This window comes from Lissotriton helveticus, chromosome 12 (assembly GCF_964261635.1).
Source record: "Lissotriton helveticus chromosome 12, aLisHel1.1, whole genome shotgun sequence".
Lineage (NCBI taxonomy): Eukaryota > Metazoa > Chordata > Amphibia > Caudata > Salamandridae > Lissotriton > Lissotriton helveticus.
In genome coordinates this window covers 246,806,977-246,830,955 of record NC_136073.1, presented here as the reverse complement: position 1 = coordinate 246,830,955, position 23,979 = coordinate 246,806,977, and the positions used below count along the sequence as shown (strand labels likewise).

Below are 23,979 nucleotides of genomic sequence, written 5' to 3'. Positions count from 1 at the left end.
GTCCTTGAAGCGAAAAACATGTACAGTATCAGGCAGTTATTGCACCTACAATCTTGCGGAGGGGCTAAGTTACCTTGATCCCACATAACATACACATCCATACTGGGCCGAAGCAATAGTCCACAATTGTCCTATATTTGCTAACTCCCTGAATGGCTTTCCTAGGCTCATTTTGGTTTTACTGGATCTTAGTTTATGCATCTGTTACATTTTATACCAACTACTGGGTCAAGGTAATTATGGAATTGTGATTCCTATATTATATGACTTGACTGGTAGTGGCAAGAATGCGAAATGATGCCCATTCCACTGCACTGCTCTGTTATGTATTGCTATCATTAAAACTGAATAAAGAGATATGGTGAAAAGAAAACTACCATTAAAGCACAAAAGATGACAAAGGCACAAGAGCAGTTTTTCTTCCCTTGGTACAAGTCGAACTCGATTTGTTACCATTAAAGTCATTTACCAATTTAATTCATGGGTGGTTGTGGCCCAGGGAAGAAGCTCTTCTCCTACATTTTCTATGACAGACCAGGTTCTTGGTCCAAGACCTCAGTTACCGCTTGGAGACATCAACGTCATACCGGCAGGCATAGCAAAACCAGCCAAACGCTGCATACTGTGGGTGTCAAACTTACACATAGCTTCCTTGCATTTGCTGCAAATCTTCAATCCTGAAAGCATTTAAAATAAAATATAGGATTAGCTGAATAAACTCTAACTAACAGACAGGCTCCCAGTACATTCTTGTGGCCTGATAATTGGGTTTGAAATATTGAAGCAGAAGGCATAGGACAAGGCGGCATTGCTTAAGTACCATGATGGGGCAAGTGACACATTCTGATAGCTTGGAACATAAAAACTCCAACCGCCTCTGCGACTGAGTGATTAAAAAGCACACTGAGGATCCAGTCTGCTGCTAGAATGTTTGAAATATCTGGGGAGGGAATAGCGTCATTTAGAACAAGTTTCAATATTTAAAATGAAAAAACACATGTTTATGCAAATAATTTATTACCATGCATAACTATGAAGCTCTTTTCATAATAAAAACAGCAGGTGATAAGTTTAACCTCATGGCTGTTTTGTTTGTTGTGTGAGGGGAGATCAAGGCGCAGTGTTTAATGGTCATGAAAATTCAGGTGTATTGCTAAAAAAAATGCATGATTTTAAAAGTACAAATGGATGGAACCTCTATTTCTGAATCACCATGAGCACAAAGAAGCCATCATATGCCTTCACATGAAGTATTAAAATGCCTCTTGGCCAAAAAAGCAATAATTAAATTCAATAAAAAAATTCATTTGGATGGTGCGGATGCAAAGTCCAGTGCCTTTGAGGAAATTTTTAAAATGTGCCTAATGCCTGCTCCTTTCATGGAGGACACGTGTAAGGAAGGTTTGGGTAACCACACCCAAATCTATACAAACAGCAGATTAACTGAGCACCTGTTCCTTAACCAGTTCTGGTTTAACGTCTTTAGAAGCAACAGTCTGCGTCTGGTCTTTATCTCCCAGTACGACGACCTGTGGAGTCTCCAAACCTCGGACTTGCTCGTGGTTCTGTGTCAGTGGATGTACCATCGACATGTGAACATTCAGGTTGTGAGCTTTCTCAAAGCGCTTCCCACATTGGTCACAGGCAAATTCCAGCTCTGCCTCGGCCTTGTGTTTTGTCATGTGGTACTTGAGAGAAGCGCGCTGCCTGCACTGGAAACCACAAATTTCACACCTGAAAATCAACGTTGCAAGAAGTGAGAAAATGAACAGACTATACCATTGATCACCACAGAATTCAAACACAGTGTTTCCCAATACCAATATTTACACAAACACTACTAAAATACATTAGACAACTTGCTGAACCCGTTTGGAGGCCCGGGGCAAGCAAGGGTGACTGGGACACAACTGAGATGGTTGGGGACCTTGCACTGCAAGCTTGTGACCTTATCTACTAGGGCACGTAAAACTGAGCACCAAGTAAACACCCTTTCATCACTTGCATCTCAGGGTAGTGTTGCGAGCAGTCCAAGCTTCCTCATGGAGGTAGAGTGGGTGGAACAAAGACTTAGCACTCAACAATCACCCAAGGGATAAAAATAATGACTTACCAAACCACTGCTTATCTTTATGAAAAAGGGAAGTATTTTATTAGCCACTGGGCAATATTATACAAATAGTACGAGTTACTTACCTTCGGTAACGATGTATCTGATAGAGACGTTGTCTAGCATCACAATCCTTTACCGCGGCGGTTTAAAGGAGTGGGAGGGGCCGCGTCGGCCAACGGATGTGCGCAGCACTACGGCGGTAGTGCTCGCGACGGCCGTTAGCCGACTAACGCATGGAAGGGGTTACTTTAGAATATCCCCAGGCGTCAGACTGGATCCGGAATTTTTTTTGCAGAAGCCTCTTCGCATCGGGGGATGGCGCCACACTACCCTGCCCTGACGTCACCTATGTACGTGACGTCAGCGAGGTCATATAAGTCCCTCCTGTGCTGCGGAGCCACCCAAAATACTCTGAAAGAATGGGAACAGTGTGCAAAGGATGAAAAATCCATGAAATAAAGAAGACGAATGGTGCAAAACACCATCGTAAAAGACAGTGTCAGACACTGTCTACATACAAGTGAAAAGCAAAAGTGGAACAAAGCTGTGAGAAAGAATATCTCAACAGACAAAATAGACTGTTATTACTATGTAGGATCGTGCCGTCCAACAAGGACGGAGCACAGAAAGAATAACAACCCACTGGAAGAAGGTATAAAAAGACTGGCACTTCCCATATAGTAATGGAAGTCTGAAACAGAGCTCAACAGATCTCCAAAGAAGACAACCATAGAGGAGACAAGAGCCCCGAGTAAATGAAGAGGGAGGGAAGGCAGCAGGAGAAGAAGGAGAAGAAGTAGAAGAAGAAGAAGAATCTCCTGATGAAGGTGAATCAAAAGGCACCATCCTACAGGAAAGAAACCCCTTGGAGGGAGTCAGCCGCATACGGTAACACCCAAAGAGGCACAACAATGTGAGTGCCCTGGAAAGGAAACAAATGGCAACTGAAAGGAGGCAAATGGAGAAGTCCACCTAGCAAGGTCCTCGCAGAACGGGGAGAATGGGTGGGCGTTAAGGAATCTGCGGCTAGACAACGTCTCTACCAGAGACATCGTTACTGAAGGTAAGCAACTCGTACATCTGATAGAGACATCTAGCCGCAGATTCCTTAACTTAGAATAGATACCACAGCCATACCCCAGGAGGGAGGTGGGTCTGCGACAGAACAACAGAAAGTGCCCGAAGCACTTAGCCAGCAACTAATGATGGACTATGGGAAAAAACTGTGGCAGAACAGCCAGACAGTAACCCAAGTAGCTCACGAAGAGCAAAAGATAATGGGGAAACAAGGCATCTTAAAAAGCCAGGATGGCGTGACACCATACCCGTATAAGTATGGGATGGCGCGACACAATACCCGTATAAGTATGGAGGTATAACGGCACCAGTTGTATCCCAGGCCAAAAGAGAGCGAGAGAGTCCAGAATGCAGGAGGAAGAAGGAGCACTCTCAGCTGAACGGTGCACTATGTGGACGCCAACCAAAGGTTGAGGAAAACATGAAGATATGTAACCAGAAACCTTTCAGGCTAGCCCATGGAAGGAAGGCCGGAGAAGCCATATCCACGAACCGAAGGGCAAGAGGCAGGAACTGAACAACATGTGAGGAGAAGAGGCGGAGGCAAGAAACACGCCAAGTGCACATCGAGCCACCATTGGGGCGACAGAGGCAAGCAGTATCAACCTGAAGCACACTGGTGCGGCCATAACTGATACATGCACAAAGCACGCAGCCACCGGGACAACAGGGTGGCGTAGCTAAAATGAACATAGTACGGCCCAAGTAGGTAGCTTGAGGGCCAAGGTGAAAACTAACCCACAAATACAGAAATGCAGGGCACAAAACCTGGAATGACCGGCATTAAAGGAGCCGTCCCACAGGTACGCAGATACAGCATAAGGTTATATCCCAATGAAAAGGCCGCCACCGGAATGACAATAGAGACACAAAAGTGCCAATAGTAGCAGTAAAGAGGAACATGTATTAAACGATGAAAAGAACCTCAGAGTTCTAGACCACATCCTCCAACAGTGTGGGAAAGATAGATAGAAAGAGAGAAAGAGAGAGAGAGACCGAGAGAAAGAGAGAGAGAGCGAGAGAGAGAGAGAGCGAGAAAAAGAGAGAGAGCGAGAGAGAGATAATATATATATATATATATATATATATATATATATATATATATATATAGAAACACGATTGTGTCCCTCTTCTAAAGACACGCAGAGCACACGGGGAATTTCGTTCAGCTTTTTTTATTGCATCTAGCATGACGCGTTTCGTCTTGCGACTTCCTCAGATGCTGTGTGCAATTCAGGAAAGCAGTTATTAGCACGAACATTTAAAAGACAGCCTGTGGCCCCTCCTTTCCCGGCACCAGCGAAGAAGGACTCTTTTCATGGTCCTCCCCCTCCGAATTACTTGGGTGCCATTACTCAGTGTGTTTATATATTAAGTTTTCTTTGGTGCAATTTTGTTTTCATTGCTAAATATACTGTTCATTGTCCTCCATCAGTTCTGGTTGTTACACACTGTTTGTTCAATGGTATGTTGGTCCGGTGAACGTTTGTTCAGCCATTCGGTCCGCTTCTTCCCCTTGACGCCAGCCGTCAATGACAATTCCGCTCCTGGGTGTGCCATTTTAGGTGCGTGGCATTCCCTTGTGTAAGTCACAATCCAACTCGGTTGGCAGGTGGCAGGATTCATTTGTGACGGCGGTTCAGGCAGGCATGTATCCACAGATGAAACACGAACGCCGCTTGCCTGCTGAGCTGCTTGAGGCGGGTGCTTCTGTCGTGCAAACGGCATTGCACGTATGAATATTGAAACACGATTGTGTCCCTCTTCTAAAGACACGCCGAGCACACGGGGAATTTCGTTCAGCTTTTTTTATTGCATCTAGCATGACGCGTTTCGTCTTGCGACTTCCTCAGATGCTGTGTGCAATTCAGGAAAGCAGTTATCAGCACGAACATTTAAAAGACAGCCTGTGGCCCCTCCTTTCCCGGCACCAGCGAAGAAGGACTCTTTTCATGGTCCTCCCCCTCCGAATTACTTGGGTGCCATTACTCAGTGTGTTTATATATTAAGTTTTCTTTGGTGCAATTTTGTTTTCATTGCTAAATATACTGTTCATTGTCCTCCATCAGTTCTGGATGTTACACACTGTTTGTTCAATGGTATGTTGGTCCGGTGAACGTTTGTTCAGCCATTCGGTCCGCTTCTTCCCCTTGACGCCAGCCGTCAATGACAATTCCGCTCCTGGGTGTGCCATTTTAGGTGCGTGGCATTCCCTTGTGTAAGTCACAATCCAACTCGGTTGGCAGGTGGCAGGATTCATTTGTGATGGCGGTTCAGGCAGGCATGTATCCACAGATGAAACACGAACGCCGCTTGCCTGCTGAGCTGCTTGAGGCGGGTGCTTCTGTCGTGCAAACGGCATTGCACGTATGAATATTGAAACACGATTGTGTCCCTCTTCTAAAGACACGCAGAGCACACGGGGAATTTCGTTCAGCTTTTTTTATTGCATCTAGCATGACGCGTTTCGTCTTGCGACTTCCTCAGATGCTGTGTGCAATTCAGGAAAGCAGTTATTAGCACGAACATTTAAAAGACAGCCTGTGGCCCCTCCTTTCCCGGCACCAGCGAAGAAGGACTCTTTTCATGGTCCTCCCCCTCCGAATTACTTGGGTGCCATTACTCAGTGTGTTTATATATTAAGTTTTCTTTGGTGCAATTTTGTTTTCATTGCTAAATATACTGTTCATTGTCCTCCATCAGTTCTGGTTGTTACACACTGTTTGTTCAATGGTATGTTGGTCCGGTGAACGTTTGTTCAGCCATTCGGTCCGCTTCTTCCCCTTGACGCCAGCCGTCAATGACAATTCCGCTCCTGGGTGTGCCATTTTAGGTGCGTGGCATTCCCTTGTGTAAGTCACAATCCAACTCGGTTGGCAGGTGGCAGGATTCATTTGTGACGGCGGTTCAGGCAGGCATGTATCCACAGATGAAACACGAACGCCGCTTGCCTGCTGAGCTGCTTGAGGCGGGTGCTTCTGTCGTGCAAACGGCATTGCACGTATGAATATTGAAACACGATTGTGTCCCTCTTCTAAAGACACGCCGAGCACACGGGGAATTTCGTTCAGCTTTTTTTATTGCATCTAGCATGACGCGTTTCGTCTTGCGACTTCCTCAGATGCTGTGTGCAATTCAGGAAAGCAGTTATCAGCACGAACATTTAAAAGACAGCCTGTGGCCCCTCCTTTCCCGGCACCAGCGAAGAAGGACTCTTTTCATGGTCCTCCCCCTCCGAATTACTTGGGTGCCATTACTCAGTGTGTTTATATATTAAGTTTTCTTTGGTGCAATTTTGTTTTCATTGCTAAATATACTGTTCATTGTCCTCCATCAGTTCTGGATGTTACACACTGTTTGTTCAATGGTATGTTGGTCCGGTGAACGTTTGTTCAGCCATTCGGTCCGCTTCTTCCCCTTGACGCCAGCCGTCAATGACAATTCCGCTCCTGGGTGTGCCATTTTAGGTGCGTGGCATTCCCTTGTGTAAGTCACAATCCAACTCGGTTGGCAGGTGGCAGGATTCATTTGTGACGGCGGTTCAGGCAGGCATGTATCCACAGATGAAACACGAACGCCGCTTGCCTGCTGAGCTGCTTGAGGCGGGTGCTTCTGTCGTGCAAACGGCATTGCACGTATGAATATTGAAACACGATTGTGTCCCTCTTCTAAAGACACGCAGAGCACACGGGGAATTTCGTTCAGCTTTTTTTATTGCATCTAGCATGACGCGTTTCGTCTTGCGACTTCCTCAGATGCTGTGTGCAATTCAGGAAAGCAGTTATTAGCACGAACATTTAAAAGACAGCCTGTGGCCCCTCCTTTCCCGGCACCAGCGAAGAAGGACTCTTTTCATGGTCCTCCCCCTCCGAATTACTTGGGTGCCATTACTCAGTGTGTTTATATATTAAGTTTTCTTTGGTGCAATTTTGTTTTCATTGCTAAATATACTGTTCATTGTCCTCCATCAGTTCTGGATGTTACACACTGTTTGTTCAATGGTATGTTGGTCCGGTGAACGTTTGTTCAGCCATTCGGTCCGCTTCTTCCCCTTGACGCCAGCCGTCAATGACAATTCCGCTCCTGGGTGTGCCATTTTAGGTGCGTGGCATTCCCTTGTGTAAGTCACAATCCAACTCGGTTGGCAGGTGGCAGGATTCATTTGTGACGGCGGTTCAGGCAGGCATGTATCCACAGATGAAACACGAACGCCGCTTGCCTGCTGAGCTGCTTGAGGCGGGTGCTTCTGTCGTGCAAACGGCATTGCACGTATGAATATTGAAACACGATTGTGTCCCTCTTCTAAAGACACGCAGAGCACACGGGGAATTTCGTTCAGCTTTTTTTATTGCATCTAGCATGACGCGTTTCGTCTTGCGACTTCCTCAGATGCTGTGTGCAATTCAGGAAAGCAGTTATTAGCACGAACATTTAAAAGACAGCCTGTGGCCCCTCCTTTCCCGGCACCAGCGAAGAAGGACTCTTTTCATGGTCCTCCCCCTCCGAATTACTTGGGTGCCATTACTCAGTGTGTTTATATATTAAGTTTTCTTTGGTGCAATTTTGTTTTCATTGCTAAATATACTGTTCATTGTCCTCCATCAGTTCTGGATGTTACACACTGTTTGTTCAATGGTATGTTGGTCCGGTGAACGTTTGTTCAGCCATTCGGTCCGCTTCTTCCCCTTGACGCCAGCCGTCAATGACAATTCCGCTCCTGGGTGTGCCATTTTAGGTGCGTGGCATTCCCTTGTGTAAGTCACGCAGAGCACACGGGGAATTTCGTTCAGCTTTTTTTATTGCATCTAGCATGACGCGTTTCGTCTTGCGACTTCCTCAGATGCTGTGTGCAATTGCACCAAAGAAAACTTAATATATAAACACACTGAGTAATGGCACCCAAGTAATTCGGAGGGGGAGGACCATGAAAAGAGTCCTTCTTCGCTGGTGCCGGGAAAGGAGGGGCCACAGGCTGTCTTTTAAATGTTCGTGCTAATAACTGCTTTCCTGAATTGCACACAGCATCTGAGGAAGTCGCAAGACGAAACGCGTCATGCTAGATGCAATAAAAAAAGCTGAACGAAATTCCCCGTGTGCTCTGCGTGTCTTTAGAAGAGGGACACAATCGTGTTTCAATATTCATACGTGCAATGCCGTTTGCACGACAGAAGCACCCGCCTCAAGCAGCTCAGCAGGCAAGCGGCGTTCGTGTTTCATCTGTGGATACATGCCTGCCTGAACCGCCGTCACAAATGAATCCTGCCACCTGCCAACCGAGTTGGATTGTGACTTACACAAGGGAATGCCACGCACCTAAAATGGCACACCCAGGAGCGGAATTGTCATTGACGGCTGGCGTCAAGGGGAAGAAGCGGACCGAATGGCTTAACAAACGTTCACCGGACCAACATACCATTGAACAAACAGTGTGTAACATCCAGAACTGATGGAGGACAATGAACAGTATATTTAGCAATGAAAACAAAATTGCACCAAAGAAAACTTAATATATAAACACACTGAGTAATGGCACCCAAGTAATTCGGAGGGGGAGGACCATGAAAAGAGTCCTTCTTCGCTGGTGCCGGGAAAGGAGGGGCCACAGGCTGTCTTTTAAATGTTCGTGCTAATAACTGCTTTCCTGAATTGCACACAGCATCTGAGGAAGTCGCAAGACGAAACGCGTCATGCTAGATGCAATAAAAAAAGCTGAACGAAATTCCCCGTGTGCTCTGCGTGTCTTTAGAAGAGGGACACAATCGTGTTTCAATATTCATACGTGCAATGCCGTTTGCACGACAGAAGCACCCGCCTCAAGCAGCTCAGCAGGCAAGCGGCGTTCGTGTTTCATCTGTGGATACATGCCTGCCTGAACCGCCGTCACAAATGAATCCTGCCACCTGCCAACCGAGTTGGATTGTGACTTACACAAGGGAATGCCACGCACCTAAAATGGCACACCCAGGAGCGGAATTGTCATTGACGGCTGGTGTCAAGGGGAAGAAGCGGACCGAATGGCTGAACAAACGTTCACCGGACCAACATACCATTGAACAAACAGTGTGTAACATCCAGAACTGATGGAGGACAATGAACAGTATATTTAGCAATGAAAACAAAATTGCACCAAAGAAAACTTAATATATAAACACACTGAGTAATGGCACCCAAGTAATTCGGAGGGGGAGGACCATGAAAAGAGTCCTTCTTCGCTGGTGCCGGGAAAGGAGGGGCCACAGGCTGTCTTTTAAATGTTCGTGCTAATAACTGCTTTCCTGAATTGCACACAGCATCTGAGGAAGTCGCAAGACGAAACGCGTCATGCTAGATGCAATAAAAAAAGCTGAACGAAATTCCCCGTGTGCTCTGCGTGTCTTTAGAAGAGGGACACAATCGTGTTTCAATATTCATACGTGCAATGCCGTTTGCACGACAGAAGCACCCGCCTCAAGCAGCTCAGCAGGCAAGCGGCGTTCGTGTTATATATATATATATATATATATATATATATATATATATATATATAGTCCAGCATGTGGGCACCAAGAAAGAAGCAGCGAAGTGCACCTAACTGCGCTGAACATAAACACTTACTTAGAATAAGGGCGAGTTGGAGATATATAGAAAAAAGGGTATCCATGGAGATATATATATATATATATATATATATATATATATATATATATATATATATATATATATCCATATCCCAAACACAGTCAGCGATGGATGCGTGTCAGCCTACACAAGCAGGAGCAAACTCAAGAACAGGTCCGTGCAGAAATATTTATTTCATATATTAAAATCCCCCTCCAGCGTTGACAGATGCATTTCCCCACTCTGGCTTTGTCAATGTCAATGGTCCTTCCCGTGGGCCAGGAAGGACCAAATAAAAAGAATGAAATCAATTCAAGAAGCAACGTGGCTTGAACAATAAAGTTATTAAAAAAAAAAGAAGTCATCAAATAGATCACATCCTTGGAACATGCTTAATTCAACTTTTTTCCACACTGTGTGAACATCAAAATGACAAGGAACTGATACAATATAATTTAAAAATGTAATTGTGAACCAAAATACACTCTTTGCGATTTTGAAATTGTAAATGTAGAAGCTGTATGTCCCATAATGTACTATTGGACTCATTGTGAAGAAACAGGAAATGATGTAATGAATTGATAATTACAAAAAACGCTGTTTGTTGAGAACACACCAACCGTGACCAAGGTATAAGCATACCGAAACGCATAGGTTGTTCGCCTGTACCTTCATTTGGAATTTGATTGAAATAATAAATCAACACTGCTGCTGAGAAACGAATGGTGAGAGTGCGACTTCATTTGGGTTCCTGTGGGTGACACAGGAACGGAGAGGAAATATATATATATATTTATCTATCTCAAACAAGGAGTCCCATAAGAGGAACTCACGTAGTGCATTCATGGTAGAAGGTAGCCTCAGTCTAAGCGTGATAAATACAGGAGATTAAGGCACATATACAATGTGACCCACGGCGTAAAGGAGAGAGCGTCAAAAGTCACAACCTTAAACACAGTACAATGGTAAGATAAAAGCGCCAGTGGACGTACAGAGCCAAAAAGGATTTCTAGGACCATTTGACAGATAGCAGAGCTATACAATAGCATACAAGGACCCCACTCGGAGTATGTCACACCCCTAAACAACGGGGAACACCTCATAGGGAAAACCACAGTCAGAGGCCCAAACACAAATGATCTGTGGAACAACGCCACAGTAGGCTTACTGCCAGCCTAAAATGTATAGTGCATCTGAAGGATGCTAAACCAGAAGGTAACCACCCCAGATCATGAGAAAAAGAGGCCTGCTAAATACAAACCTATGGGGGAGGCCGAAAGCCCGCAAGGAGGCGTTGAACAGCTGGTTCGGTGTGGGCATCAAACAACAGAACCCCATCGAAAGGCAGATCAACCAGGCGCTTGCGGATATTCTCCGGGAAGACGCTATCCCGCAACCAAGCATGGCGTCGTAAGGCAACCGAACCAGCCATAGCTCAGCCCAAGGAGTCAGCAGTATCCAAGGCCGAGCCAATCGTAAACTCAGCAAGTTCACAGCCATCCCTGAGAAGATGAAGGAGGTCAACACGAGCGCCTTCAAAGGTGGTGGAAAGCAAAGACTCTGCAGAGTCCCACAGGGCAGAGGTAGCCCGAGCCAGAACACACACTGTATTCAGTGAACGAAGGGCAGCACTAATGGAGGTGAAGATGTTGCGACCCCACGACTCAAGCCATCTGGTCTCCCTGGAGGGAGGAAGCAGTAACTGAGGCAAAGAAGGGAAGGCAGTTTGTAAAACAAACCCAAGCACGTCTGGGTGAACAAATAAACAAACTGGATCTTGTGGAGCAGGACGGTGGCGGTGTAAGACAGAATGAGCCACCGGATCACCGGAAGTCGGCCGAGCCCAGGTGCCCAAAAGGGCATCATAAAGAGAAGCTTTAAAGGGTAGAAGTGGCTCCACATTTCCCGACCCGTGGTGAGGGACATCAAGTAGAGGGTCCACAGGCAATGGGCTGTATGTTTCGAACACGAGCGGCCATGGAGAAAACTCTAAGACACGCCGCACCGGCATCAGATGCCCTCCGAGGAGGGGACAGCAACACATCTGTAGGTGAGGGCTGTAAACGAAGCCTTCCCAGACAGTGAGGATGCGACCAATGCCTAAATGAAGGAAGCACCATCGATGAATGGGGGTCCTGATGGGGCTCCTGAGGAAGCGGGGATCCTGCCGGGTCCACAAATTCTAAAGGGGGGTTGGGGGGGGCAGGCAAGGATATATCCGGCGTCGCCGGACATAAAGGCGATGCCAAACTCTCTCCGGATGCGCCCGGAGAAAAGTCAACAATTCGGCGTCGGGGCGGTGCCAAAACAACATCGTTCGGCGCCGACCCCGCCTCGTCCGGCGCCGAGTCGGCCTCGTCCGGCGCCGACTCCACATCCACCACAACCAGCTCCGCTTCTGAAGAAGGGGACAGCACCAGAGCCGGTGAGGCAAGCCTTCGACTCAGCCTCAGCCACAATAGGCTCTAAACTCTGAAGTAAGGAGCGGAGTCGGGGTAGGGGTATCGGACCGGCGCCAACCCCGGCTCCGGACAGGCGGCCGCCTGCCCGAAAGGCCGAGGTGTGCCCGAAGCATGGCTTGGAGCACCAGCAACCACCCGCAATGCCACAGGAAGCCCTACGGGACTATGCGGCGTGGCAGCGGTGCCATGGTTCGATGAGGGGGACCCAGCCGGGCCACACCGTGACAACACCATATCGGTCATAGAGGGGGACCCAGCTGGGCCGCACCCTGACAACACAGGAGAGGACCCAAGGAAAACCTGCAGTGCCACGGCATAAGCCTCCATCTGGGTCCGAGTCGCCCCTGCACCTGGAAAAGACTGATAGGGGAGCAGTGACTCCAGGGGGCGCACGTCCGGAGGGCTCCGGGAACTACTGCAACTACTGCCCCGACAACAGAGGGAAGAGAGGTCGAGGACCTCGGCGACATGCGCCGTGACTTCCCCGTAAGGGGCGAATGACGTCTCCGGGCCCCCAGAGGGCGACAGACGCCTGAACTGGAAACCAGAGGGACCTTCTGGCGATGAGGAGGCCGGAGGTCGAGATGACTCTGACTGGGACAGGGGAGCTGAAAGGAGCTTCATCCGGAGCTCCCGCCGGGACTTCGGCTTGAGCTGCTGGCAGGCGTCGCAATCCATCGAGTCGTGGTGGTCACCCAGACACCACATACAGATAAGATGTGGGTCCGTCGCGGACATTTGCCGAGAACAGGAGGTACACGTTTTAAAGCCCGAAGGCATTGCACACTGTTCCAAACGCGAAGCATCAAAAGGGGCCTGAAAACAGACCAGAGGAACCGCGTACTCCGGATTCGCGTTACACGCAGAAAAGAAGGAAACTGACATCAACTCACCGGGAGGGACTTATATGACCTCGCTGACGTCAGGTACAAAGGCGACGTCAGGGCGGGGTCGTGTGGCGCTGTCCTCCAGCGCGCAGAAGTGCTGCTGCAAAAAAAATTCCGGATCCAGTCTGACGCCTGGGGATATTCTAAACTAAGGAATCTGTGGCTAGATGTCTCTATCAGATGCGTGCACGCAGGGCTACAGGGTTCTAATGAGGTACTACAGGAAAATGTAAAATTACAGGCACAAGCTTACTGTGAAACCGTATCTATGACCTGTAGGTCAGTCTCTCGGGCACTCATTCGAAATTCACATAGCAATTAGGCCCTGGTCTCAGTTCTACACCCTCAAGTTAGCTTAGGTCCAATTCAGTTCAGTCTCTAGGGTGCTCCTTCTCAGCTCACTTAGCAATTAGTCCCGGTCTCAGATCTCCGAGTCAGCTTAGTCCCAAATTAGTTCTGGCTTACCTGCTAGTGGGACTCTGCGCGAGGTTCTTTCTTTGATGTAATGCAGGTGGGCCACGCCCACATTTCTTCAGGACTTGGATTGGCTCTTGCAACATCCCTCTTGTCAGTCCAGACTCCTCAGCAGTCCTTCCTACTGGGCACATAGCAGGGATTCTACTCTAGACCAGTCTTCGTCCTGCCCTCCGCTCCCCTCTCTCAGTAGGCCAGACAGGCTTCATACCAGCTCTCTTCCAGTGTTAGAAGCATATTTCAGCTGTTGTCCCCCTCACTTCAGGGAGACTGCCTGTGAGTGACACCAGTCCTGGATCACAAGAATTCCTTGACACACTGCGCAGTGCCACCTCACCTTTGGGAAGTTTCAGCCCCTTTCTTATAGTCAGTTTCCAGGCAGGGAATGTTGATTCCATGAGACCGTTCTAGAAGCAGTCTGAAGTAGTTCACTCAAATTGTGTGTCTCTCCTCTCGAGAGCTGCCACAATCTTTGTTCCCAAGTGATGGTTCCACAGCTGGGAGTGACGAGGGGTGTCTCCAAGTGGAGCACCTAAAAGAAAAGCAGTAAGAAGCAAAGACCTTCCACCTGGTCTCCATTCACTTTTTGGGAGGAAGACCTATAGGAGAGACAAAAGACAGGTTCCAGCAGAGTTGTTTCCTCTGCACTACGAAGACTGTGGTCTCCACCTTCCACCAAACTCTACAGTATATTTTCACCACAGCAAGCGTCTAGAACACTGTACATGGGCAGTAGTCCCACGTATTAAAGAGGAAAGCTAGGCACGTCCTTACAGACCACAGAGCCTTGCTCTAGGTTTCAAAATCTTACTTGTGGTACGCCTAAGCATACTGGCATGACTCAAGCATGCAGGGCACAAAAAAGCTGCGTTAACGTGGAAACTCACAGTTAGATAACTTCTGACAAGGATGCATGCCTGTAAACCATTGCAGATGACATTTGGATGGATACTTCGACCTGCAGATTCTTAACCTCTTTAATCTCCTCAAGGAGCCAGGCTGGATAAGAAAACTGGAAACAGCTCTCCTGCATCAATAGATGGCACCTCATATCTGGGATCCATTCAGCAAATTACATCACAGAGTTCAAGCACCAGCCTGACACACTGACATCAATTGCATTTTTCAACAACCCTAAGCAGGGATCTGAAGTTGCTCTTCTTAGAGCATTTCCTCTCAAAAAATGTATCAGTGTTTATAGGATGAGTTCCCTGAAAACTGCAGTGTCTAAACCTTGACGCTTATGTCAGAACAGGATTTTCTTTTCAAAGGATATTTTATAGTTTTACTATGAGCATGAGCTCTGCTATTTGTGATGGTTCGATTTATTATTTAAAATCATAATCATACTGTTGAACAGCCATTACTGTCCATATATTTATTTATCTTCTTTCTCTTGCACTTCTGTTGTTTAGTTTCTTCAGGAAGCCACATTCCATAATGAAATCTTGGTTCTCCTGTATAAAATATGGCAGTGCATTATTGGCTTCTCAAACACTGAGCATAGATGACATCAGTTCAGGGTCAATAATTTATTACCCGCTTTCCTCCCCTGTTTATTGACTACCCAGTTACCAGAGTTCTGATAATCTATTAGACAGCGATTGCCAGTGCTGTGTCAAGCTTGTTTATGGTTATCATCATTGCCTGTAAGGGTAGTGAGGATTGTGTTCCTGCCCCTTCTAAGTCTGGCATTCTCAGCCCTCTTTTAGTCTCCCTCCGGCACTGGGCCCATTGCCTTGTTTCTGAGCTCCACTTTGTGATATTCTCCCCCCCTACAGGTTTTCATTGCTATTCACCATTACTAGTGAATGGTCTATGAATTTATTAGTGGCCTTTCTTGTCTAGGGTCGTGAGACTAGACCCAGTAAGCATGATTCTGGTATTAATTCCAACCGACTATCTGTGGTTGCACTGCTACTGCCCAATAGTTTTTCAGATCCATGCAGCTCCAGATCATATGAAAATACCTAGTCTCTAGAGCCTCACATGTAGGACACCCTGCCAGTGCACCTGGATACATCATGTTAACGGGGAAATGTATGTCTTACACAGGATATTGAACTGTAGGAATTTAAACAGCACTTTCCTGCAAACTCCTGGAGTATGTAATACAGATCGCCCCAATCCTCTTCTTCCAAGAGTTTTCTGCCCAAAAGTCTTTGTTCCATATGCATCAGGCTTATGCCAAGAGTGCCTGGTGCAGAAGTGATAGTGTCAGGTCCCATTCCCTATTGTGCATATCTCGCATAGCCCTTTGTGCACCGGTTCAGTGTCTCTTCTCCTCTGTCTCTCTCATCATCGCTTTCAGGGACCTTTATGACAAAAATTGCCCTGCTGGAATCTCAATGATGTTCCTCAGTCCTTGATAAGTTCTAAGAGATCCCACCTTCATACAGATCTATTCCTGTCAGAACAAGGTGAAGCTCTTGGACCAGCACAATGTATGTTGTATGTATCTTGGTGGAGTTGGAACCATTGATTTGGCCCCAAAACTGGAGCCTCCAGCTCTTTGCTGACCTCATAAAAGTTGTGGCTTTCACTCAAGCAGAGATGGCCATCCACTGCATCCCAGCCCCCTTCGGAGTGCCTGCAGGCCACAAGAAGTTGACCTCCACTAGCAGCTTCATCCCGGACGCCAGTCAACCGCGCTTGGCCTCTTCTGGATGCCATTGTGTCACCAACTGACCATACACTTTCTCCACAAAAGGGCATGTTAGCTGCTCCAATGCTGACTTCGGATCAATGCCAAAGTATAGCACGTTTTCCAAAGACAAAGGATATTTTGATCAGGTCCTGCCGCAAAACACAACAATCTGCTTGAAGGCCTTTGCCTCATTATGAGTACTTTGGGAGAGTGGAGGTGTTTGTTTGACTCTGTCTCGGAACGTATTCAAATGGCAAGTATCATTTATCATTAGAATGATCATAACAGTGAGAGGAGCAACTTTCTTTACTTCCCCTGGTGCAGATGTTGGTGACTATCTAGCCCTGCAGAACGCCAATGGCATGGATACGTCCCTGAAGGTTGATCTGGATTGCCCTTTGGTGCCTTCCACTGAGGAAGTTGTCTCGTTGATTATTGTTCTTCATAAAGCCACAGAGGACCTCCAGTTGCCTTTTCCTCTAGAGGAAAATAAGGCGAATAGACGTTTTACGGCCATCTTCCATGGCTAAAACATTGTTTCCTTCAAGGAGGCGTTGATGGACCCCATTTTTGTCCTGTAGAGCAAACCAGTCACAGCGGTAAACCTCAAGGTCACCTGTCCCCATCATCCAGCTCCTGGGGAACACATGTTTTGATGGCTTACCTCACACCTCTGGATACAGGGAAATCAGTGGCACCACCCATGTCTCTTCTATTGCCATCCTCCACCATGCATTGATGTGTTCCACTGACTTAGGGGATGTGCAGATAAATTATACAGATATGCCTTTCAGATGGTGTTTGCCTCTTTGGAGAGAATGCCGATTCAGAGCTGGAGTGCTTGTAGGCATCAGATCATCTTATGTGTGGCAATTGTTTCTACAACCCCCCCCCCCACCACCACCCCCCTCCGGGCAGGCGACAACAGTGTTTACCAACGCCTCCTCTCTCAGTCTTGGTGGTCCTCTCGATGCACTGGAAATCAGAGGCCTTAGTACAATTGATCCTAATAACGCTGGACTAGCCTCGATCAGGGTGTGGTACTCTGATCTGTTTCGACTATCTCAGGGCCTTCCAGTTCCTTTACCATTTGGGGCAGATCTCTCACAGTAGGCAGGGAATGTGCGGCGCCTGAAACTCCAGAGCCTTAATACTGAGACAGACAATCCGTGTTCCTTTGATCTGTATAGTTGTTTTGGAGGTTGGTCCTGTTTTGTCTTTGGTGCGCCAAGGCAGATGTTAACCATTTCTTATATGATGTGTTGCCGTTTGCTAGAGCTGCCAAAGCACTTCTGCTGGCACTGTTAAGAGCCACTTGTTACTTTTGTTAAAGCCTCCATTTAGCATACATTTTCTGTAAGAGTTCCCCTTCTCCCTCTGTTATGTCTCAATGGGGCCATACCTTTATGCTCACTTTATTGATGTGTTTGCACTGTTGTCATGTGTGGCTGTTTATCTTGATGACTGTGGACCTGATTCACAAAAGGCCTCCACACTATGGCGGAGGCCCAGCGGTTGGGGGTAGTCTCTGCATTCTTGTCATGGTGGACTCCTGTCTTGGCGGAAATTCCGCAATGAGAATTTTCACTGTGGAAATTCCGCCCGGAGTGCAGCGACCCCTCCACAACTGTGTGGCCACCGGCACGATTGTGGAAGCCCTTGTGACTCAGGCCTTGTGTTCTTGAATACCAATCCCTCGGGTTAACAGGATAGTGAGTTGAAGGCTTTGTCTGTGTGATGTCCTTTTACCACACTTTTTCCAGACAAACTGGTCCTTCGGACCAAGGCTTCTTTACTGCCGAAAGTAGTTACTGTTTCACGTGGGTCAGTGCATCACTCCACCAACCTCCTAATCCCACAGAAGAGGAGGTGACAATGCATTGTCTGTATTCTTTAAGGATCCTCAGTTTTTACAATGACAGGACTTGTGCATAGTGGATCAACTAATCTTTGGAGGTTTTAGTTCCTAGAAAACCAAGGCAATTCAGAAGTAGACAATTTCCGACTAGATCGTGCAGTATATCAAAATCTGCAATACTATGGCCATGAAGTAGCTTCCTGAGAACATCAGAGCCCGCTAAAACAGCGCATAGAGTGCTTCTTCAGTATTGTCCGCGGGTGTTCCTATCATGGATATCTGCCAGCTTACATCTTGGGCTTCAGTCCATACCTTTGCCAGGCATTATTATCTATGATTTTTAAGTCTGGTGCAGTGGCTATTTTGCTAGATCTGTTTTGCAGGATGTTCTGGTTTCACCTTTTTCTCAGACCCCTAAATTTAAAGGCACTGTTTGGATTTGGTTAAAGAGGTAAGGAATCTGCAGGAAGAAGTATCCAACAGAAGAACATGTTCTGATGGGTACCTCTAACTGCAGATTCCTCACCTTTAAAATATCTCCAGGCCCCAGATTGGATCTGGAGAATTCTTCAGCAATGCTACTGTGTGCCAATAGGTTGCGCCATGTGTCCATGTGATGACTTCGTAAAGCCCTGGAATGACAGAGCAGAGTCACATAAAAGCGCCACCTCTGCACATCAAGGTCAGATCTTTTCTTTCTGTGCCCTTAAATGTTTATTACGACTCCAAAAAATCTTTTCACAGTTTAGAACAATGTCCCGACCTAAAACAGAAGGTAAAACTCTACCACTCCAAACATAAGTAGAGTTCCTGGTAGAGACACAGCTGCTGTTTCTGCTCCAAGTTGCATGATGAGTTACAGTCCCGATCTAGAGGCAGCTCTTGTGAAAAATCCAATTCCTGGTCAAACTCTTCTGGTAAGTCGAAGTCTAGACACAAGTGTAAGAAATCTAGTGAGAAAATACAGATCACCCCCCTGCCTCCTGAGTCCAAACCAATCTCCCATCACCCAGTTGGTTCTGGTGCACCTTGTATTTCCTGGGTCATCTGTGATGCCAAAGCAAACAACCGCCTTTAAAGAGGCCTTACTGCAGATCTTTGGTGCACTTCTGGTTCCCTCTGGCACAACTTTGGACCCCAAAAAAACTGCCAGGGTCTCCAGTCAGTTTTCTGTGGGCAGATCCAACCCCAACACTATCTGTACCAGCGAGGCCCACTACCCGGCTGTGCCAACTCCATCACTGACTTCTACATTGGTGCTAAGGCCCACGCTGGTTCTTTCGGTGCTGGTGCCATCCGTGGCACGGCTTTCTGACCCCGAACTGAGATCACTCGATTATGGCATATGTCCAGCTAGGAAATTACAGGAGCAGAACCAGTGGGTATACAACTAGATTCCAATCCCATACCTCTGCTTCTATGCCGGTACCAGCATAGTATTCATACCATTGTTGCTTCTGACTCAGACCTAGTGCAAGAAGCACCCTATGTTTCCTCAAGACACTAATAATGAGAAAGAGGACAGGTTCACCTGCCCTTATTATGCTGAGGATTACTTTTTAGAAAATGCCAGTGGGCTATACACATCCAACAGAGCAAGACTTGTCCGCTCCGCCACTAGTGGAAAACATTGCTTTGATTGCAGTGGTAGTTTGGAAGGCAAATGAAGCACTGGAACTGCAGTTGCCCACTTTAGATGTGAATGGAATGTGTTAAGGGAGATTCTTTAATCAGGGCCAGCTTCATCCGAGTCCTTCTTGCCATTTAAAGAGGCCTTTCTCAATGCCCTTCTGGCTACTTGGCCTAAGCCATGCACATGCATGCCAGTCAGACAGTCAGTCGGTCTGTGGATAGGCGACAAACTGACCCCCAGTAATAGGGACTTCATAACAAGACACAGACACTGGAGTTATCACAAATTAATCAAGAGTCATGCACGAATACGTCCACCCAACCCTCTGTCATCAGCCACTGCTACTGGAGCCCTGTGGTCCCTGTTTTCAGTTAACCCATCATAAGGCTGAGCACTGCAGATGTTGGTTGAAGGGCCTTGCCTGCAGCAGGCCATATACTCACTCCCCTGCCTCTAGCCTACCACCTCAGTGCATAGCCTTCAAATGTGCACAGGAGGGGGTGGGTGCAAGTGCTTTGCTTATGGTCAGACACTTGTTGAAGAGTTTGCCTTTGTTTTGTTTGTTAAGCAGAAATCTCTCAAGTCAGAAGTGACTCAAGAGTCATGGAACTCTCGAATCACAAGTGATTTGAGAGTCAAACGCAAAATGGCAGTCAATTCCAGCTTTAAAATCGCCGTCTGTGTGACTCTCACATCTATTGTGACTCAAGAGTTACATGTCGGTTTTGCTAGTTTTTCCTAGTGTAGCACGTGAGTTTTCCATGTACCTGCGAACCCCTTAATACTCCTCTTGGTTCAGATAGCTCTAAGGGTTGCCCCAGGGCTATGCAAAAATGTTTTCCAAGGTGTGAAACTGTTGCATCCCAGTTTACTTGAGAGACTCAAGATGGGCAGAAAAAAATATTTTTAGAGACCTTATCCAGCCAATCTCATTTCTTGAAAAAATCAAAATGTGATTGACAGGAATCATGAGCCATGACTCTCTTTAAAAGGACAGAAATACGTGTTAAATCGTATGTAAAATTTGGATGATATTTGAAATCTCCCCTGTGACGAATGAATAAAAAAAACGGAATACTCTTGTATTTTGGAAAGAATTCAATTACTTTTGTAATCAGAATAAAAGGACTGGTGCATTTACGTGGACTTTGCAAGAAAATAACGGTGATTAACTCTCGTAAAAGGAATTATACTTGTATTTCATATATAAAAACCACTGACAAAGTAACTGGTGGTTAGAGGTTTGAGTGCCAAGTATTATTCTCTGATACCCACCTGAATTGATGCACCTGCTGGTATGTCAACGGCTTAACTTTCTGAAAGTTTTCATTTTATTTTGCCTTCAGTAACACGTTTATAAATAACTGGTTCTGCAGGCAAACTAACATAAAACTGGTTTCTTGCACTCCGTCCCTCTAAAAAACACACTACAACACACCTTTTTTTACAGCTGTTTAGATGAAACTTTGCTTTAAAGTGGAAGTTAACCCACACTATCTCATGAATACCTGGTGATGCAAAAAGCTTTTTTTAAACCAGCACTTTGGTTGTAACACGGCTATCCTATTCTACATTGCTTATTGCCATATTTTATTGACTTGTGAGATAACCTGCTCTTGCTCTTTCTTAACTTTTTAATCGGAAATGGTTTATTTTATTTGCCAGATGGTCCTTAATATACTTGCTTTCAGTTCTGTCCTACCAGTTTTATTGTGAAGAATATGCACAGACCTTAATAGCACATACTTACTGGAGGGGCTTTGCACCCGAATGGCGCATCTGGTGGACTGAAAGGTGCTTGCGTTGTTTGAATGTCTGTCCACATTGATCACAGATATAATTCCTTTCCTCTGTAAATAAGATAAAGAAAACATCTTAATGTCACAGGGAGCGAAATGCACAGAAGGCGCCACTAACAATTAATTGTCAAGAAAGGAGAATATATTTCTGATGGGATACATTCACGTGCAGATTCTTCGCCTGTTGCATATCCGAAGGTGACATGTGGGATCCGGAAACTTTTCATGGCCCTGTGCATTCGTAGGGGGTGCTGGCTCCATCTCGGCACTGGAGGCAGTGTCTGCATGACATCACTGGAACCTCATGGCATCCACCTTAGAGCACCAATGTCAGTTCAATTTTTTTCACGCCACTCACTGCTGATCCGGAGCTGCTCTCTGTGATTTTTCATGTTTCCAGTGCGTTTGTGACCTCTAGTTTTAAAGTTCACTGCTGTGCCTATGGAAATGACCGCCCAAAAAAACTCCGGCTTTACCTTACCAAGAGTTCTGGCACCAGGAGCCTTCCCAAATGAATTCCTCAATGGCATGACAGCACTGTTCAGGCAGGTTATTTTTTTCCCTGGTGCACCTTCAGCCCTCATGGGTCTGCTGTTTGGGGCTCGGTTTGGATTTCTCCTGGCGGTTCCCCACTCTGTGCCATTTGACTGCAAGGTTCCTGCTCAGGGAATGCGTCTGCACCAGCTGGATCCTACTACCAGCACTGTTGCAGCCCCTGCATGCATTCCTTGCCTCTTTCTCTGGAAGAATACACACTATTAAAAATAGAATACATAAGCCCAAGAGGGAGAGCCAGAGACTGGTAGAGTAAATCAGAAATGTTGCAGCCTGAACTGATACCACACCAACGCTGTTAAACACAGGGGACTACCAGGCTCTCCCAAAAGCGATTTGGCTTGATACATCTTCTAAGGCCGAGATGGAATGCCTAAAGGAAATGAGATGTCATTCCATACACTTCTCAGGAAGGCAGTGGAGGACTTGGTTACACCTGCCCACAGTGGAAGCCAGGTAAAATATATTAATTGCAGTGTTGGAGTCCACCTTGGTGGCGTCAGAGCCTCTCTTATCATTCAATGCTGCTTGGCCTGACAATTCAGCATGAGACAAACCAACCTTGGTCACAGCTCTGAATTGGCTTATTGCCAGGTAGTACACACGTGTTCTCAGAAGATCAGACCTTCCTTTCAACCCATTCAACGCCAGAGAATCGGATGGTGAATGTTTTATCCGGTTTGAAACAGAACCCAGGTTCCTTCCCGGCATCACCACATGACAGAAAGTCCAAATATTTGGAGACTTTTGGCAAGAAGGGCTTCTAAGCCGACAGCCTAGCCCTCAGACCCATGAATGCTACCCTTCTGCCCACCAGATACACATATTCCTTCTGGGAGATGACAAATCTGGTGGTTCATTGTCTCCCAGCCACCTTAAGTGGTGCAAAAGGGCCAAGATGTCTTGCATCATCGGGGCAGGCTTGGACACAGTGGATTCTGTGGCCTGCTATTGGTTCCTCCATAGCGTGAGGTGGCATGACTTATTTCAGTCCAGCATACCCTCTATGACAGGGCTCGTCTGTTATGGGACAAGGAGTGCTCTGCCTTGGAAAGGTTAAAGGCTGGAGGGGCCACCACCCGCTCCCTTGGTCTCCAATCCCCAGCCTGGGATGATTAACGATTCAAGTTGTTTTGGGGCTTTTCCTTTCAGCTGAGCCAGCCCTATACCTGATCTAACAGCTGAACCACCAGCTGCTTTGCCAATATAGAGGCAAAGGGAAGCCCAGGAGCCCTCCTCCTTCTTATCCTGCGCCATCTGGAAAGCTGCTTTATCTTCCCCTTATAGGAGCCTGTTCGAAGGCCTGTATACTCCTTTCTTCTGCCCTGGAATGCCATAATTTCAAACTAGTGGGGTTTGCAAATAATAAAAAGGGGGTATGCCCTAGCCTTCCAACAGGTTTGTCCGCACATCCCTCATCGGAGTTCTTTCAATACAAGGATCACCTTTGGATGCTACAGCAGAAGGTGGTAGTCCTGCTGCAGGTAGGATAAATGGTATTGGTCCCATAGGAAGACATTGGGTTAGGGTGCTATTCTGTCCTTCCTGGTTCTCAGGAAGCATGGTGGTCTTCATCCGATACTAGACATCAGGTTCTAAATTGTTTTACTGCACAAGGGCAAGTTCAAGATGCTGTCCCTGACTTAGGTTCTTCTGGCACCGGATATGAAAGACTGGATGATGTCCTTCAGCCACATACCGATACTTCAGTGACAGAGTAGTTAACTGCGTTTTGTGGTAGAGTTTGCAGTCCTCTCATTTGGACTAACATCTGCAGCTCAGTTCTTTACAAAGTTGATGGCTTTGGTTGCAGCATATCTGAGAAAGTTGGGGAGTTCATTGTTCTAGTACCAGATAACTGGCTGCTCAATACCATC

The 23,979-nt window shown here is 46.7% G+C and overlaps 1 protein-coding gene across 5 annotated transcripts in view; it reads right to left on the bottom strand.

Moving 5' to 3' along the window:
- Nucleotides 1-1,000: 1,000 nt before the first annotated feature.
- Nucleotides 1,001-23,979, bottom strand: part of ZNF276 (zinc finger protein 276) — a 300,147-nt gene continuing 277,168 nt past the window's right edge. For 4 of the 5 annotated variants that reach the window (XM_078668236.1, XM_078668237.1, XM_078668240.1 and 1 more), the window contains 2 exons: nucleotides 21,499-21,598; nucleotides 1,001-1,734 (listed from right to left, as the gene is read on the bottom strand). In XM_078668236.1, coding sequence (XP_078524362.1) covers nucleotides 1,440-1,734; nucleotides 21,499-21,598 — 395 coding nt within the window. In that variant the 3' untranslated portion in view covers nucleotides 1,001-1,439. The remainder of the gene's footprint in view (nucleotides 1,735-21,498; nucleotides 21,599-23,979) is intronic. The other variant, XM_078668239.1, reaches the window with a different exon arrangement.